At 34.8% G+C, this 19,791-nt stretch overlaps 1 protein-coding gene across 1 annotated transcript; it reads left to right on the forward strand.

The window, feature by feature from the left end:
• The first annotated feature begins 604 nt into the window (after window positions 1-604).
• Window positions 605-18,033, forward strand: PLSCR5 (phospholipid scramblase family member 5). Its single transcript, XM_019934125.1, has 7 exons — window positions 605-617; window positions 5,742-5,905; window positions 10,295-10,337; window positions 11,271-11,491; window positions 13,526-13,687; window positions 15,303-15,464; window positions 17,995-18,033. Exons 1-7 carry the CDS (start codon window positions 605-607, stop codon window positions 18,031-18,033), a joined length of 804 nt encoding a protein of 267 aa, XP_019789684.1.
• The last annotated feature ends 1,758 nt before the right edge of the window (window positions 18,034-19,791 follow it).

The following is a 19,791-nucleotide window of genomic DNA, read 5'->3' on the forward strand; positions in this document are numbered from 1 at the left end:
ATGTATGTAAAAAGTAGGAAATAATCCTTTTCTTGTTACGGGGAGAGGAAAGTGGGGAGAAATCCAGAGTCAACATAAAAATATTGCCGTTCAAACATTTTCAAAATTTAAAAAAAATTATTTATAACTGTCAGAAACTTACATGTGATAAGAATGTTTTATCACAGACTCTGGTACAGGAGATTTCTAGAAATTAGAAAAGTAGAATATTTCTATTATAGTAGTGAGGGCAAAAATATATATTCCAAGAAGTAATTTTTAAACACTAAGTGGAAATAAGGCCCATAAAAATGAATGTTGTATGTTGTATATTTTCCTTCCTGGTTTTTATTATTTTGAAATTGGTCCTTCAGCCACCAAGTGGGATGATGGTTTCTGAATAGTGTTTACTTTTGATGATAGCTTTGTCTCCCCCTGTTGTTCAAAATGATAAAATACAGCACTCTGGAAACAGCAAGGCTCTCCGTTCCTCCGGTATTTGTAAGCTGACAAGAAGTATACAGATACCCTCTGAAGTTTTATGCCTGCTGTGTTTCTCTCTTTGCTGCAAGAGGAGCCTTTTCTTTTAACCTGCATGCCTTTGAAGAACTGACTCAGCATATTCATGGCCTCTAAAGGTAAGAGTAAATATAGGCAGCTAATAAATTTTTCCTTATATTATGACTGAAAACACACAGTTCTAAGGGTGTTACAATCGGTGAGATTGATACTTTAAAACCTGTCATTTAGTGCTTTTCAACGTTGGAATTTTTAACTTTGAACTCCAAGGAGCATGTTGCATTACATTTTTTAAAAAACACTCTATCTGATAGAATGTAAAAGTTAAGATGCAAACAGTGTTTTTGTTATCATAAATATAAACCTAGTGACTTGATGTGAAAAGCTGCAGAATAAAATTTAGAATGGGAATATTTAATGCCAAACACAAAGACAAGTTGATATTCCCAGTTTCAAGGGATTTGTAGAAAACTTTTCACACGTAAGTTAAAAAGTGTTAAAGTACAGTTCAATATTTTAAAATTTCCCATTTGTTGTTTAAAATATGAGATACAGCCATTTATTATAGAGAATTAAACATGTGTTTTCAGGAAATCCTAGTAAATTTAATGCACTAGAAGTAAAGATTTCTGAACTATGAAGCAAAAATCTTTCAAAATTTCTTTGATGGTAAATTATATCTAAAAAGCAAACAGAAACTAAGCAAGCAGATTAAAGACTTTGGGAGGGGGAACTGGTAAGTTTTCCTCAAATCCCTAAAACTGCAAATATCATTAATGTTGTCTCACTTAAAGAACTTCTCAGAAGACAAGGGATGTGCTTGTTTTAGGTAATGGGTTGCAATCTCACAAAAAATATTTGTGAAATGATATAAAAATGAAATTATAATGTGTTTTGATTCCATTATCAGAAGAAACCATTAAACTCTAGGCTATAATGAAAGTGAAGAATTATGATTAGTATAATTGGTGGAAACCTTTTAACCTAATTACAAATAGGATAATAGAATTCACAATTTAAAATATCCTAAATTAAATTAATGATCCATTCAGAGAAACATGTATGCTTATTTGCTTCCTTTATCAAAATAGACTTTGGATGATATTTAATTTGGAACAAAGGAAGTAATCTTTTCACTTTTTGTCAACATGTAGCATACACCAGTCCCTGAGTATCACTGGGAAAGCTCAAACAAATTGTAAAATATAGACGTGAAACATCAAAATTATGAATTTTAATACATGTGTACTTCATTTTTATATTTGAAGACAGACAAAAAAAATCTTGACAAGTTCTTTCTTTCATTTAAGACTGACACTAAGACTTAGTCCAAAACACTTCATCACTTTATCAAGTAAGAGTTACAGCAACAACTGCAGCCTGTAAGGGAAAGAGTTGCAGAGTATGTGAAATATTTATAAGCTAGTTATACATTTTTAAAAGAGTAGATAGAAATTCAAAGCCAGATAGAAATTCAAAGGAGTTCCTTCTTCATTTGGTGGTCTGAGTCTCTGAAGAAACTTGTGACTAGAAAGCAATATTATGATCAAAATATGATTAATCTACCAAAAAAGCAGTGATGTTCAGTAATGATAGGGGCTCAAGAGTAAACTTAGAGGCAAAACTTACGGTAGAAAACTAACACTCTTGCTCCATCTCACTCAAAATATTTAACAGATGAAGTGGGTAAAACATCTGTGAGAGACCCTATACTACTTAAAAGAAGTGAAAAATGAAGTTTCCTTTTGAATTAGAAATCTGGTTTTAGGGGGCAAGTTGGTTTAACATCATTATTTACCTAAAATATTTTTGTGGAGTTTTATTCAAATATATTTAAAGACATTATTTATAATGTCGTGATGTTTTCTGGCCCATGAAACTGTATTGGCAATTAGCATTTTTCCAGGGAATACAGGCTAATTAGACATTTCACACATTTTGTAGGAAGGTCAATCAGCACCACTAAATCAAAGGACAGTCTGGATACTGGATGCCATTAGAACTGAGGAAATATTTGTGTGGTCTGGAGTCCCCTGGTTTAGTATAAATAAACACAATTTAAGAACAGCTTGGTCTCAGACTTTAAGTTTGAGAAAAACAGGAGTTTCCAGGATGATCTAAACTGAACAGAAGCTTCAGTTTAGGTCTTCAGAGGCTGTGCTGCTCCAACGTGAGCTGAAATCCCAGAAGAGAAAGCAAGTGATCTCAGAATGGTGATCCCAGCAGTCTCTAACTGAGCCTCTACTCCCCAGTAAAGACTTTGGACATGATCTGCTCTGGGCCCCAGTGCATTAACATCTCTTAATGCCATGACATCTAAGGACCTAAAGACCTGGGTCAGAAATGTAGAGCCACTTGCCAGACACTCAAGAATCTACCACGTTCTGTCACAGCAAAAGAGTTTACAAGATAAAATTGGAGTAATTTGCTAATCTTTTCAACAATAAAATTGGCTATGAGAGAGAATCTAATAGTCTTCTATCAGCTATTATTAGAAATTAATCCCTACACATTTTTTTTAATTGAAGGATAACATGTGTACAGTTAAGTGCATAAAGGCACCAAACTTAAGCTCCATGATTTTAAAAATCAGGATGCACTTGTGTAACCACCACCAAGATCAAGATACAGAACATTTCTGGCACCTCATAAAGTTCCCTTTCTGGTCAATAGCCATGCACCTCCACTCCCAAGATGAAGCACTGTTCTGAATGTTATCATTATGAACTAGTTTTCCCCAGATCACAATTTTGTCTCTGCTTCTCTGAAAGTCAATGACAACAGTGTTTTTGGCACTAATGCCAAAGAAAGGATGTTTGTTGCCTTTTATTATTTTCTAGCTGTTATTGCGGTAGGGGCCATTTGCTCCTCTCCCAGATTTTACATGGTGTTATCTAGTCTTCCTCTCCGTTTACTCAGTTAGTAGCTCTCGAGAAGGGCTAAGAGCAAGAGGAATTCTAAAGTCTATATCCTTTGTGTCTGCCCCAAATCTGAGAGAAGTTCAGGATGGGGGCCTTTGGGGAAGCAAATTGTTATAATATTATCAGGGTGGAGCTCTCTTTTCATGGGGCCAAATGACAGGTTTGCTTCCATTCATTCCTACCCCTAAAGCGTGTCCAAATTCTAAATGTCACAGACCAGTATAATCTTAGAAATCCATATTGGTCTCTTCCCACAACCTTATTGTTAAATGAATAAATGAATCATTTGGCAATTAATGTCCCTCATTAACACTAAATGTACACATGACTTTAATGAGCCAATTGTTACTAGAAACAGTTTATGTCAGTGTCCAAAGGACCACTCCTTAGGTGCCTGTGTTCCTTCACCAGGTTTGCTTGGGCTTTTTTAATCCCTCTCAGATGCTCACCCAGGCTGTGCTTGAGAAGCAATGAATGAAGAGGAATTTATAATCTCCAAAGGAAAATCAGTCCTTTCTTCAGATTTATTTTGTAGAGGTTTAAAAGATTCAGAAGAATACCTCCTCCCCCTTCACACACACATATTACATGGAACTGGGTATCAGTGCTGAAGAGAGACCATTCTCATCTACTGTGAATTATATAGCTGTCACTCCAATTTTAGTATATGTACAATGAGTGCTTATCCAAATCTTTGTGCATCTGTTATAAATTTCTTCCTCATATTAATCCAGAGCCAGTTTCCTTGTCCTTCCCATTCATCGTTTTTGTTTGTTTGTTTGTTTTTTGCCTCTCACTGCTGTGGCCTCTCCCACTGCCGAGCACAGGCTCCGGACACACAGGCTCAGCGGCCATGGCTCACGGGCCTAGCTGCTCCGCGGCATGTGGGATCTTCCCGGACCAGGGCACGAACCCGTGTCCCCTGCATCGGCAGGCAGACTCTCAACCACTGTGCCACCAGGGAAGCCCCATAGGTTTTTAAAATAGTCTAAATTACTTTTCTTCATAATGGCTTCTCTGATATTTGAAAACACCCGTCATGAACCTTGCTTGCTCCATACCTACACTCAAGCTAAAACAGCAAAGTGTAAAGGAAATGAATGCACATGTGAGAACTCTGACAATTTGGCTTAATAAAGATGAGAAGTAAAAACACTGATAGTCTTTGAAAGAAATAATGGTATCTAATGAGGGAGACAGCCAAATGGCAGTCATGTGAGAAGAAAAGGGAAAAATAATAGTAGAAAGGAAATAAAGTATATTTTTAACGAAGAAGAAGAATTTTGCACGCACCACGTACATGTCTTATGCATAATATTAGGCTCCAGACTAAGGCAGTATAAATAGCAAATCTCCGAATTTCAATCGAAGAGATAATTGAAATAGTAACAATTTTACCTGGCAATAATATAATATAATATAAACAGATGATTAAAAAATCAAAGCCAAACATTTTAGAACTCTGTAATTCTTTTATCATTTGTAATTTGTGAGCTACAAAGGGATTCATACTGTCAAAATTTTTTCGGATGCTTTTATACCAAACACTGAGAAATCAAAGCTAAATTAAATATTACACTGCCCTTAAGAAGCTCATAAATTAGTTACAAATATTCCCATTTGTTCTCAAAGTATATATCGTCAGACCAGCAGCATTAGTTTACCTGGGAACTAGTTAGAACTGCAAAATTCTCAAGCTCCACACCCACTCCAACAACAGAATTAGAAAGTCTGGAGTGTGGCCCAGCAATGGGTGTTTTAATAAGCCCCCCAGCTGGTTCTGGTGCAGGCTAAAGTATAAGGGCCCTGAATTACATCTAGCCATAGCAGTATGATTGATAAAAAGAGACAAAATATCCTTGGAAATTATGAGGCACCTTCATAATATTTGAGGAAGGGAGAATATGCTTGAAAGTCATAGTTATGATTTAAAACCTATGTCTAAGGTTATCCTTTTATGAGTAGAGAACATCTAGTTTCTTTTGCCATTGATTTTCTTTTTGCAGTGTATAATCTTTTAGCTCTTTGAATAGAAGTTTCACTTGCCTTCAAAAAATATACTTTCTAAAATCATTTATTTTGCCCAAATTATCCAACTTTTCTCACAACTACCTCTGGTAGTCTTCCACAGTCCTTTATCTCTGGCTTCGGGGTCAAGTGGCGCTGACAGTGAGTAGGAAAAATGAAGGAAAGGGCACCGTAGTGAGAGGCTACTGTGGGAGATACTCTACCCTCTGAATTAAGAGGAAGCAAATATTATAAGACAAACTAAACAAAATGGCCTACATTTAAATACGGACTGGGATGGTCATTCTCTTGCAGATGCACAGAACCAAAGAAGCAGAAGTCTGCCTGGTTTTCTTCCGGGAGCTTCAGACCCAGACCACGACCTTCACATCTCACCTTCCAATCCAGGGAACCAAGTGTGGCAGCGGGGTCCCCCTCCACCAGGGAGTCTCCCTCCTGGTCTAGAATATTTAAGCCAGGTGCTTTTATCTATTTCTACTAAGTGTTTGCCCTTAAAATGAATATAAACTTGATTTCTTGCCTTTCAATCAAGGCTGAAGAACTTCAACAAATAACTTACTGAAGTGAGAAAAGCATTATAAATCATGAAATTATAAAATCTGTCTTTTATTTATTTCTGTTATTTGGGAAGAAACATTTTTCTTTTATGGTCACTTCTAATTTCCTTATTTAATTGTCAGAGGAAGAACACTAAACATTTTCGATTGAGCTGTTTAGCACACTTATCATTTTACTGCTCATTGCTCAAGGTGTCAGCACATTTGGCCTGGAGAAACTGTCTAATATGTCTAGACACCTACAGCTATTTAATTAAGGACATTGAGTACCTGTCTTAATCAAGGCACATTAATGGTATAAAACCTAGTCCCTCTCACCCAAACGTTCTGCAGCCTCATTGGCAAAGACTAAAAATGATGACAAAAAATGCAAGGCTGGGTACTAGAGCCAGATAAGCACACAATTTTAATTTGCGCAGGTGTACAGAGAAGAGAAACGTTGTTAAAGATCAAAGTACTCAGGAGAGACTTCTGCAATGAGCTGAGAGCTCAACATCTTCAACTGAATCTCAAAAAGGTGGATGGAAATCCAAGAGAAAATCAGCCTATCAAGTTAGCATTGTCTTCTGATGCTCTTGCATCTCCAGGCCAATTTGCTTGAAAGATCATATTATCATTAGGTATAGCCACTGTTCTAGTCATTGGAGGGTAAGCAATGATTCAAGCCTTATAATAAATCAATCAAGAAATATTATCACCTGAATTCTACGGCACATAAACGGCAATTGATATTTATGTATATTATTGTTGCTTTTGTATTTATCCTACAAAAGATTAGAAATACACTTACACTAATATTGAGATGTCAGCACATCTGCTGCAATTTTCAGCTTGTTTGGCACTCTTTCAAACTATAAAGTCTATCTCCTTTATCAAAATCAAATCTCTGTGTTAATTCCCTTAAGGTGCAAGAGATTTCTGTTATGCCTGATAGGGTTTAAGCTGCACGCAGCATATGTTCCCGGGAAAATGTTTATAATTGCAGATGCCTTCTCCAGAAACCCACTGGCAGACAAATGTACTTTAGAGACTGGAGAGCTCAGGGAGATATGTAAAAGAGCTGGAAAGGCTAACCTACCATCTTCCATCTGCAGGAAGGATCAGCTGTAATAGCTGACTAGAGTTGATTAACTGCTGCAAGCTGTTTGGGAATGTTGTCAGACAAGGTTTCGCCGAGTATAAAAGTGATATACCAGTGCCAGAGGGCTGAGGTTTGATGATCACATATGGTCATCACATAGTCTTCTTCCATCCATGAATGATGACACACCCGGAGCCAGATGCTTGACATGAATACACTTTTTTCATATTTGATAGAGATATGAACCCGTTGGCTGCAGTTCTAAAATGAAGTCAATTTTCCAAACGTACACCTTTGGTAATCTTTTTCAGAAACCAAAAACATGCCACAAATTGGTGGCTATTTTACTTCAAAGGGAAAGAAAATGTATAATCTTTATACTAAAAGAACACTAATTTGCTTTAAAGTGGTGCGTATAGAAAAGGATGAATGCACATTTTGAAAGTTTAATACTACTAGTTTGTTAAGAAACATATATATAAAGAATTTTATGAGTTAACTTTTATCTAAAACCATAAGGTTAAATAAAACTATGAACATTTGAAAATAGTACATGCTTCAATAAACAAACAGGAAAATATTTAATAAAAATCTTTCTAAGTTAAAAAACTCAAAGTAAAATTTTAAAAAAATCATCTATTCTCCTTTAATCAAGACTATCCAATGACTACTACTGAAAATCATGTTTCCATTAATAATTTGAAAATAAACTCCCAAGCGGTGTGTGTGTGTGTATACATACATATGTACATGCACATACTTATATGTCTAGACATGTATATATATATGTTGTTCATGTAGGTTAAACTTAAGAATAAAATCAATACATTCTCTTTCCAGATGGATTAACATGTTCATAATAGTCAATAACATTATATCCTATAAGCGTCAAAGGATAACTATTTATAATTTAGTCACCTATAGCTAAGAGTAGTGAATCAAAGTCTACAAGGACACATGTAAAGATCACATTTATTTTGCTACATGTATTAAATGGAATCAATGATACCTGTAAACCTGATAAATTATACATAAGAATTGATTCTTAGTTACATATCCAAGGCTGTAATTAGGTTTCCATTCTATACCTTTCATACTTCAGGAGTCCTTTACTTGCCCTGACACCCGAATACATGACACAATCTCTTTAGACTTTCCAACAATTCCTAGTTCATCAATTAATAGCAAAAGATGAAAAGGGCTCTTTTGGACCATGGTTTATAAGTGGCCTGGGGCGATTTAAAGGAAACTACAAGAACAACCAAAACCAAGACCCTCAAATCCAGGACGTTTGCCCACAGAGGTAGATTAAGTCAAATGTTATTACAGAGGATGGGTGAGTATAAGAGTAAATAGGGAGGAAAGGTACTCAGAAGTCCCATAGCATCACTTAAGAATTGTTTCTCCCAGTTCCTAAGATTAGTTTAGTGATGTGGTAGAGCAGAGTAAAGAGCACGTCAAAATCAGCGGCATTACTGCCTGGGTTCAAATCCCAGTCTGACCACTTATTGATACATGCTCTGTGACGTTGAGCAAACTACTTCCTCTCTCTGGGATTGTTTCCTCACATGTAAAATGGAATGATATCTAGCTCTCTGATGTGTGTGAGGATTAAATCAGACACTATGTCAAAAAATCTGGCACAGTGACTACCTCACGGTAGTCATTAAATAAACAACTGCTATTATTAGGTATTAGAGAGGTACAACTTCCCTTTTCAACCAATAGTCTTTAAATTTCAAGGCTGAAAACTTGATCCATGACACAAATAGTCAAAGCTCCTAAACTCAAACTTAACTTCTGTCCCCATACTCCTTCTCTATCTCTAAGTTACTCCTACATAGATCCACTGCTTAATAATCGTGCATGTCCTTTTGAAGCTTACCCCTTCTCTTTCCTCAACTCTCCATTTTCCTCAAAAGAGGAGAACAGAACTAACAATACTACACAACAAAGACCGATTCAAATTTTTTTTAAAAACTTTGTCATAGTTGTTAAAATATGTTTTAGAATATCTTAAATCATAAATTTTGGAAAAAATATTTTTGTGAATCTTAAAATGGAGGTCACATGTACTTTTATCAATAATAAGACTTAAATAGAAGAAATGATATTAGTTTTTACCTCCACCTCAGGATATACAAGGAGAGTGAAGGAAATAAGGTAATGTTATATTTTCTGCGTTTGTGATGCCCGATCAATTCCAACTGTTAGTATCGATTACTTTCATTTAAAAGTTATCAGTGAGTATATTAATGTGAAGGGAGAATAAAGTGAAGAAAATTTTAAGGCAAGATAGAAAATGAAGCATTTAAAAAAGTAATAATCAGCATTGCACTCAGTGATTTTGCCTTAGTGAATCTTCAAGTATTGAATATCAAAATGAAAACATACACAAATAAAATTCACTCTAAGAACATATTTTAAATATTTCCTTTAAAAAGCAGTTTGTACTGTATTCTGTTTAATAAGTCACTCCTCAACTGTGGCTACTTTATCTCTGTAAATTAACTTCACTTCTAATTACATAGGCAAGTTTTAATGTGTCATGCATTTAGTGGCGTAACTCTTTTCTGCTTAAATTGGTACTTTGCTGGCATCAGCAGGATTTCTGGGTTTTCTTCCCCTAGTTCAAAGGAAGATGTGAATGAGAAAATTTTAAAGAATAGCTTTTTTCAGCTTTAACAAAGACGTTTCATCGCTGTGAGGAATGAGTTACTGCATGACAGAGTGAAAGTAGAGTTATAGGGCTGAGTGGAGAGGCCATGCAGGCAGGTCATTACTGTTTGGTTTCATTTTGGTTCATTTCTTTTAAAAAGAGAGAGAGAGAGAGGCTTAAAACCTTATAGGCATTCTTATTCAGATTGTTTAAAAATATTCTCAAAGATATTGTTTCCAAGAGCTACACTTTTATCTGACTACCACAGAAAAACACACAGAGCTAATCACAGTTGCTAATGTTATTCTGGGCAATTCTGCCTTGAAATTTTCAGGGTTCTTGTAATTTTTAAATTTTACTTGAATAAAAACCATGTTAACTTCTTTTTCATTATAAAATGTGAGCTGTTTTCAACCATTTCCCTCACAGAGAACATGAAAATCATCTAATTTCAGGTAGTCTAGTAAACAGGTTAATAGTAATAGCTGCAAAGGTTTTCAAAGACCTGTGATGTAATACTTTTTATTTCCTTTATGTCGTCTTTTAACAGTTAGACCTGATAATTATACACCAGCAGGTGGAGCTTCTTGGAAGTAAGTATATTATATTCTGTAATTATTAAAACTGTTGAAATGTTTTAAGTTTCAGAAGTTTCTTTACATCTAAATATTTTATAAATGATAAAGTTAAATGTTTAAGATAGATTAAAAAGAGCACTAGGCTTATTTTATAAAATAAATATTGAAAGTAAAATTATTAGTCTGATATAGATAAACATAAAAGCATAAAACTCCCCAAGTCTTTGATGATATTGTCATTAGGAATCTAATATTATTTTTAATCTTAAAGTAATAAAAACTATTTGGTCATTTCCATGGCTGCTAATAGTTTAAATTTTCTTGACGCTGTAATTTCAGACATGGAAATCAAGGTTGAGACTAAATAACAAAAAATCATCAAAACAAAATATGTTTTATCATAGTGTCAGAGATTCGTCAAATAGGCAAATCATGTAACAATACACAAATTTACAATGATGACTAACTGAATTCAAATTAATCAAGTATTTTTGTCCTTAACTAAGATATGTCAAAATTGTAATAGATAGCATGCAGCTGTAGATATAATAGCAGATAGAGATTTTAGACAAAATCATTACTATCAGTGTGAGTTGTCCCAGTAAATTCCATAACAGTGATAGAATTATTATCTGAGTATTTGATTCTTCTTTACAACGTTGCTTCCCTAGTTGAAAAGTGGTACTATATGTGTCCAAGTAGGTCATATATCTGTAATCAAAATTTAGTAATTGCACAACTTTGTTCTCAGAGTTTACTTCTATTTCTATGCCTAAATCCTCAAAATTTCGAGCACGGAAGTAGATTTGTCTGAATAAGATACCATATACTTAATAACTGATCACACACTCTGTTTTCTTTTAATAACACAACAATTTTTACTCACATAAAGTTCTGATAGTAAGCAATAAGCATGATTTTGATAATTTTTTTTTTTTGCTCCATTAGTGATACTTGGCACTGAGACCTCCAACAAATATGAGATTAAAAACAGCTTGGGACAAAGAATTTACTTTGCAGTGGAGGAAAGCATCTGCTTCAATCGTACTTTCTGTTCCACACTGAGATCTTGCACTCTGAAGATCACCGATAACTCCGGTCGAGAGGTGATTACAGTCAACAGGCCCTTGAGGTGTAACAGCTGCTGGTGCCCTTGCTACCTACAAGAGGTTAGTCTTTGGCTCTGGGTGTGCTTGTATTTTTCCATGTTTGGAAAGATCAGCAATTATTTCTTAAATAAATGGCAATCATCTGGAGATATGGGGCAATTAACCTTTCAATTGGTTGAATTAGAATGTTGCTCCTTTAGGATCAGAACAGCTTGAGGATTTGGTGATTCACTAAATTTTTTTTCCTTTCCAACCAAAAACTATAGTGGCTTCTGTGATGTTAATCGGTAACGACAGCTCATGCATCATGTAAATGAGACACATCCTCCTGAATCTCTGTATTAGCCACGTAATTGTAATAGCTATAAGTTCCACCATTAAGCAAATCTACCCTTTTTCTTCTCTTATTGGTGCAAAGTTCAGGGAGTGCTGAGTGATACTAAACTCTTCTAAAGTATTCTCTTGGGTAGGTATTATTTTTAGTACAGAATCTCAGGTTCCATTCACCCATTTATGACAAACTTCAAGGTTTAGCAAAGACTATGTTCTTGTTCTAGAGGGAATCATCTGATTCTTATATTTTTAATATATAATAGATTTTCATCACGAATAGGTCTATAGTAATAACTTTCATTGACATGATGCAGCTAAGTTGATATGGAAAATATACTTACTTTGATGTTTTTGATATCATAACACCTCTACAAGTTAGAAGGAATAGATTTTACTCTCTACATTTTGCAATTGAGGAAACTGGGACTTAGAGAGTGGAGGTGCCTTACCTATGATCACACATCTAGAAGATACAATAAATGGAACTTGATCCAGGTGTCTTTATTCAAGCCCAAGCTTCTCTATTGAGGACCTATGTATAAATAGTCTACGTAGCACAAAGGGAAATAAATAGTAATGTGGAACTCTCCTTAATTAGAGAAGTTTCTCACAATATATATTGAAGCTAATTCTCCATTTATAGGCAATTACCTGGCTAAGTGATAGGATTGCTAAGGTACTTATATACGGAGCCCAAGAATTTTTATACTTTTACTGGGGATATTCAAGATCTAATATGCCCCAAGATGCTAAACTTAGTATAATCCAGAATATATGCCCATTTGAAAATTTCTGATAATTGATGTTTTATTTCAAAGTAGCTCCATGTCATATAACTTAACCATAAGACGCATCCTAATACTGATTAATATGTTTTTTAATTTGGTTAAAATCACATCAGTTACTTTAAAAGTTATCCTAGAACAAATCTATATAATTCTAAGAAGACTTGTTGAAACCACATTTGTCCATCTGAAAACACTACAGACATACACATAAGACTATGAACTTAACAAATAAGGAAAGACAAAAGGAGATCAGATGATGAGCGCTGGTTTGATCTAAAAGCAAACAATGTTCATCATTTTCACCCACTTCCAGCTTATTTTACAAAGTATTTGATTTGGTTACATAAATATGTTGAAATAGAATATTATGGACAATAAAGAAATCAGGGGAATAAAGGATGATGGAGTAAAATACTAAAGTCAGCCCTGAAAATGCAAGTGCTAGTCTTTAACACTTTGGACAAAATGAAACAAATCAAATTGGTGTGTAACTCTGCAAGAAGCATTTGTTTTTAACTGAGCAAGAAGCATTTGTTTTTAACTGAGCACAGAGAAGCTAGAAGTTGGCAATCCAAAGAGAAAAAAGTCCATAATAATCAGTAAGTGACGCTTAAAAATAGATGTGTGTTGTGGCCACAACTGAGAGGGGATGGAAACATCTTCAATACTTGATCAATTACTGTACTTGGAACAAAATGGCAAAGAAGCCAGTGTCCCAGGGTCAGAAAACAGCTTTGGGATAGGTTCTCCTTAGGGAAGGAAGATCAAAGACATGGACATTTAGCGCATAATGCAGAACACATATCTATATAGTGAATTTCTTTGTTTCTATAAATTATAAAAAAAAAAACCAGTATAAGATAAAAGCAGCTATTTAGAAGCTTTTATATACTGTTTAGAAGTAAGCTGACATTATAGTAAAATTAAAATACAACAACTTTAGGAAATCTTATTTTATTATCTCTTCTTACAGTTAGAAATCCAAGCCCCTCCTGGTACTATAGTTGGTTATGTTGCACAGAAGTGGGACCCCTTTCTGCCTAAATTCGCAATCCAAAACGCAGACAAAGAAGATATTTTGAAAATTGTTGGTCCTTGTGCAACATGTGGCTGTTTTGGCGATGTGGATTTTGAGGTATGATTGACAAAATGAAGGACCGTTTTCACCTAGGTCCTGATTTTTTGCAACATAATTCAATTTTTAAAATGTTCAAATCATGAAACATCTCTGAAATAAATTTAGAAAATTATGTATTTGTGAAATAATGTAACAAGTAATATTGTACATGCCAATAATAACTCATAATTCCAGAGATAGTAAGTTCAAGAATTTTTTTAAAACATACTACAAAAATTTGATTTATGTGGAATATAGTGCCTATGGTATAAAGCAAATATATTTAGTTCAGAATCACCAAAATTACATCTTCTTTCCTACATCCCTGGTGGTAACATATCCAGTCCTGATCTCAAGAGCACACTCCATTAAAATACCATTAATTCAAAAGCTATGCTCATAAGACTTGCTAACTTCATTTTGTAAAACAATCTATTCTCATGTAAACATATTTGTGTAAATTGAATGTTAAAAAACACTAATTACTTGCAAATTCAATGTGTAAGAATGTGAACTATCTTAACAGATTTTCCTAGAGGATATAGTCTAATTTAAAGTATGTATTTCTTTTTCATTTCATTTCATTTCAGTCCATTCATTCATGTATATCCCACATAAGACATTAAAGTTGCAGGATTTCAGGGAACATTATTCACCTAGAATACAATGTACATTTTGCAAAATGAGCTGTCATAACTCCAGCCCATGCCAAAAAGACTTGGTATAACTTTCCTAAGAGTAAAGGATAAAAATATGCCCTATGATTGAGGAGAGCTTAAGAGTTTCATTATTCATGGTATAGACATGGCCTAAGTAACTTTCTCTATTTTCTATCCTCTACTCCCATACAGAAAGTGAAAGTTTATACTGAATCACTTTCAGCCTTTGAATGAGAAACAGGGCAAGCAAATGAATAGTGGATAAAGTTTAACTGTAGATTCCTTCTAGCTAAAAAGAACTATAGACTTTTGATGTCAAATTAGTCTGAATTTCCTGTGTGGTACATTAGCCCAGAGAATTTTTCGAATGAAAAATAGGACTTAGGGTTAGTTATAAAGGAATGACCTAGTAAATATCTGAGTATAATATAAAAATGAAATTGAGCAATGACTGATAATATTTAAACATATTAGTAATTATAAAATCTTAGCAATAAAAATTAAAAGGTTATAAATTGTACTTAGAAATTATTTTTTTCTAAAAAATTTCTTCTAAAATATTTCACATATTTTTCTTTTTTGATGAAGAATTCAGATTTAAAATCTGGACTTCAGGTAAAGGAATCATGGTTAGACCATATAATTGAGACTATGTACCTGCTGCCATCTTGTGGTAGCCTGTCCTCAATTACTTGAGGCTATTAAATTCTCAATCTGCATACAAAAACAAAAAGAAAAAAAAAATAAATGAATTACAATGGATTAAAAAATGTCAGAAAAGCAAAATTCCTGAAGAGTAAACTGGAAAGTTAAATCTACAAACCTATGCTTATATAAAGGAATGAGTACCATCGAACTGTCATTTAAAGATGATGAATAAAATAATTCCTATCTCTCATGAAGTAAATATATGAAGAAATGTAAAACCATCTGTATCACCTTCAAATTTACAACTTCTTATTTTCTTCTCAAAGGTGAAGACCATTAACGAAAAGCTTACAATTGGGAAGATTTCAAAGTACTGGTCAGGATTCGTAAACGATGTCTTCACCAATGCTGACAACTTTGGAATTCACGTTCCTGCAGATCTAGATGTGACAGTCAAAGCAGCCATGATTGGTGCTTGTTTTCTCTTTGTAAGTGCAGTCTTAAAGAGTAAAGGTGATTTATTTCTTTCCTTTTCCCTTGTTGATTATTATAGAGCCAATCCCGTTTTACACAGCATTTACTCCAAAGAGTAAGTTTAATCATAGAAGGTTAGTTTGGGGCCAACATTCTTCAGAAGTCAGAATGTACAAGCCTGCATTTCTATTAGGCAGGTGTCCTCCAGTGGCCCTCATACCCCCTCTTCCTCGAGGATTGATACCCCGTCAACATCCTACTCATCATTTCTCGAAACATGAGTTATCCTTCTCTTTCAACTTTAATTTAGACTTTTGGCTTATTTTCACTTTCACTGAAAAATATTTAAACTTAAATATCATATTATTTATCCTGTGTAAAGTTCAGAACTGCTTAAGAGCTTACCAAGGAGTTAGGTGATATTCAGAATGTGAAAAGTACTGTTTTCTTGCCCTTCCAATATGTACATAGATACATGAGTAGGCAGAGATGAGTTAAGATGTATCAGTTTCTATTAGTACAAAGATAAGATGTCTTTGTCCTTTCTTGTCAACTTCCAGTTTCATTAAAAAACATTTTCTTCTAGATTGGTGATAGGAGAACAGAAGTCAAGTAATACCAGTGCCAAGGTATTGGCCTTTGGGCTGGTTTTCCTGACTTTCCTTCTGATATCTCCCTCATTGCTTACCATCTTCAGTGCATTCACAAAAGCTCATGGAATTATAAAATAAACGTACATTCCTCCTCTCATATTTTGTTATTCTTCAGGGTTTTAGGATCCTAATCTTATGGTGATATTAACGTGTGCTGCTGTGGGGGAAATAAAAATGCTCCTATTTACTTAGTCTCTTCTAGAGACACTTGGGAATTATATTAACTAAAAATAATTCCCCGGTGACATCACTGATGGATACTTAGAGTTTAATTAAAAATATATATTAGGGGACTTCCCTAGTGGCACAGTGGTTAAGAATGCACCTGCCAATGCAGGGGACACAGGTTTGATCCCTGGTCCGGGAAGATCCCACATGCCGCGAAGCAAGTAAGCTGGTGCACCACAGCTTCTGAGCCTGCACTCTACCGCCCGCGAGCCACAACTACTGAGCCCCCGCATGAGCCACAAACGTTGAAGTCCGGGCACCTAGAGCCCGTGCTCCACAACGAAGAGTAGACCCCGCTTGCTGCAACTAGAAAAAAGCCCGTGCACAGCAATGAAGACCCAGTGCAGCCAAAAAAACAAACAAACAAAAAACCATATATATATATTAGGATTTTTTTCTCCAGCAGCTTAGAGAAACTATTTTAACTTATTCATTCCCTATCATTGGTAGACATAGAATTAATACGTAGAGAGCTAGGTTTCTATACTTACTAAGTCATCACTTACCCTCAATTCCCGTTTTCATCTACAGATCTAACCAAGTCCAGTCAATTTTGCCTGTCACCTAATACTTTTTCAATTTCCCACTCTCCTTACGTGTTTGGTAAGGCTTTTAATTTGCCACTTCCTGCTCACCCCTTCTATTTTTTGATGATTTCTGCATTTCGACACCAAACACGCCAGCGATCATGTGCGTGCATGCACGTAAAGGTGCGCACGCGTGCACACACACACACACGCCCTTTTCCCAAAACCTTAATTTGGCCTGTTTAAGCCCCTTTCTTAATATTTATATTAAAAATAGATTATCTTTAATCTGCCCTACTGACCTATTTTATGTAACAAGCTGATGGCAAAAATGCACTGTCAACAATTCCCTATGCCTATAAACTGAAGAAGTACTGATCTAGATAACATCCAAATAATCTGAAAGGATAACTTTTTAACTCCAGTGTCTGAGGGAGAAACACACTCACTGAGACTATCAGACAGCTCCTATCCATTGCTTTTCCTTTCCTTTTTAACCATAATATCATAAAATATTTGCACTTTTTTGGACAATATAGCTTTTAAGATAATTTGTCACCAAGAATTGTCTTTATTGCTGTCTCCATTTTATTACCTTGTGGTGAGAGATCTTTAGAAAGCTGTTGGTGTGAGGATATTCCCCGATCCAAACAGCAAAATTCACAAGTGTAATCTTATTATTGGTCTCTTCTTGTTTGAGGCTACCACTACACAACACACAACTCTGACCCCTCCCCGCCAAAGTTCCCTCTGGTATACTTCCTCAGATGACTGCCGAGTTACTGACCACAAAGTCCATAATGATATGTCTACCTCTTGTTTAAAGGTCAGAGTCTATTACAACTTCCCACGCTGACCCAGACTGCCCTACAATCTAATTCTAAAAAGTCTTGATCACCCCAAATTTGACTGGTGATACCATGTTGATTCAGATAAGGTTTCCAAGTTACTTGTACTCTGTAAATTAGACATCTAAGTGTCATGAAGCGAAAAACTTTGATTTCTCTCCTACTGATAAATCACCTGTTCCTGGAGCACCACTGGGAAACATAATTGCTTTATGTAATCAAAGCTTACATGTGAGACTCTTGTTGCCTTTTTGTAAATTCACTCATATTCCATTTATTTATTTGTAGGATTTTATGTTCTTTGAACATTCGCTAGCTGGATTATAACAAGCAAGATGACAAAAACAATAAAATATGCAGAACAGATTTCAGTAAGTAAAAGACAAGTTTAAATGATCTCTTTCCCTTTGAAGAGGTCTATATTTGATGCTAATTCTTTTTCATTTTCTTCTAGAAATCCCCTGGGCTCTGGATTTCATTTCTGAATGGCTTGAGTATTGGCTTTTTTTTGGTAACAAAATGTTAATTATTATATTTATTAAAGCATAATATAATGAAGCAATTATCTGGTTGTGAATGCATGATAGCTAAAGACAAGATGACTGGCCTTAGCAGAGTGTCGCTTGGAGAGATTACCATTCTTTCTTTTTATCCTTTTGAAGTTATTGCATGGTAAGCATGAAAGATGAGAGCTAAGGCTTGCAGCATCACTGATGAAAATTCAATGTTTAGAGAGCACTTTGAAGTTTTTCTGGTACTAGGGCTGGTTACTAATCAAAAGGACTGGATTTCTAAAGTATTCTTTCATAAATAGTCTTTTTTACTTTGTTTATTAATCTTCTTATTGTAGTGAGACATTTTTACATTATGTTGGAAAAGCTAAAATTTGGGTAAATAACACGTTTAAAGGTGAGATGGAAGATAGATGAAATCAATTTGTTCTAGTGGCAAAAGGCACAGTTACATCCCATAAAAAAGATAATATTTACAAATCAAAGCATGTTTTAAATACATACCCATGCTAGGGATTTAAATAAGCATATTAATAGACTTCTAAGTTAGTATCAATAAAGCAGTGGTATAGAGCAGGAATTTTATCTATTTGCAGTAGAAGTTCAGTCAAAAAAGGGATCTGAGGCTCTGAAAAATAGACAACTCCAGGCCTTAAAAACAAGCAAACAAAAAGAAACAAAGCCTTAATACATGAGGCAAATACAGATGTCAGGAAACACAGCCAATTCAACCAATTAACGCCTTCCATGTTAATGTTTTCATAGTCCTCCAGATTACTATGTCTAGTTGTCCACACGCTTCCAAAATCCATTCAAAAGAAAAATCTTTTTTTTATGAATGACAATAGTCCTCTCCCTTTTCAAAATGAGGAAACAAATTTGTTTTAAGCAAAGCAGCATATAGACTCTACTTTAGAGTTACACAAACATGCCAGACACTATGTTTGCTGTGACTTTCTGGTGGGGTAACAAAACGAAGTAAAACAAAGAAAAATCAAGCAGTATGTGGAAGGCTGCCTGGCAACCTCTCTTTCCCCATGCTACCCTGCCCTCCATGTCCCAAATGTTCTCCCTAAAGATGATCCTGCTTTCGGGGCTTTTTCTTGTCCTTCACTTTGATTTCCAAAATGAAAGATTTTTGTAATTCATGTTACAACAGCAGCACAGCAGTGGTTGAGACTTTCACAGTGAGGCAAGAATTGGAGAAAGAAAACACCATTTGTAAATACTGCCTTTTAATATGACAATGTTTTGGATTTTTAAAATATTTAAATGAACCCTAAAACTAGTGAAAAGAGCTACTTAATACCTACATCTAATGGAGACTCCCCAAGAATCAAAATCCTTCTTAGAATATAACACTCATTTTAAAGTTGGCCGTATTAAATGAAAACCTGCTACAGTATTTGCTCACTCCAACAGATTAGGACCCATCCTTTCTCTCCTTCTTTGTTAAAGATGAAATTGATCTTTGAATGTCTTCTATGCACCACTTTTGTCTTTACCACCAAACATGAGCCCACAAAAGACTAGGGAGACTCTTGCTTTTCAGTGAAAATTTTAATGAAAAGAA

This window comes from Tursiops truncatus, chromosome 4, assembly GCF_011762595.2.
Source record: "Tursiops truncatus isolate mTurTru1 chromosome 4, mTurTru1.mat.Y, whole genome shotgun sequence".
Classification (NCBI taxonomy): domain Eukaryota; kingdom Metazoa; phylum Chordata; class Mammalia; order Artiodactyla; family Delphinidae; genus Tursiops; species Tursiops truncatus.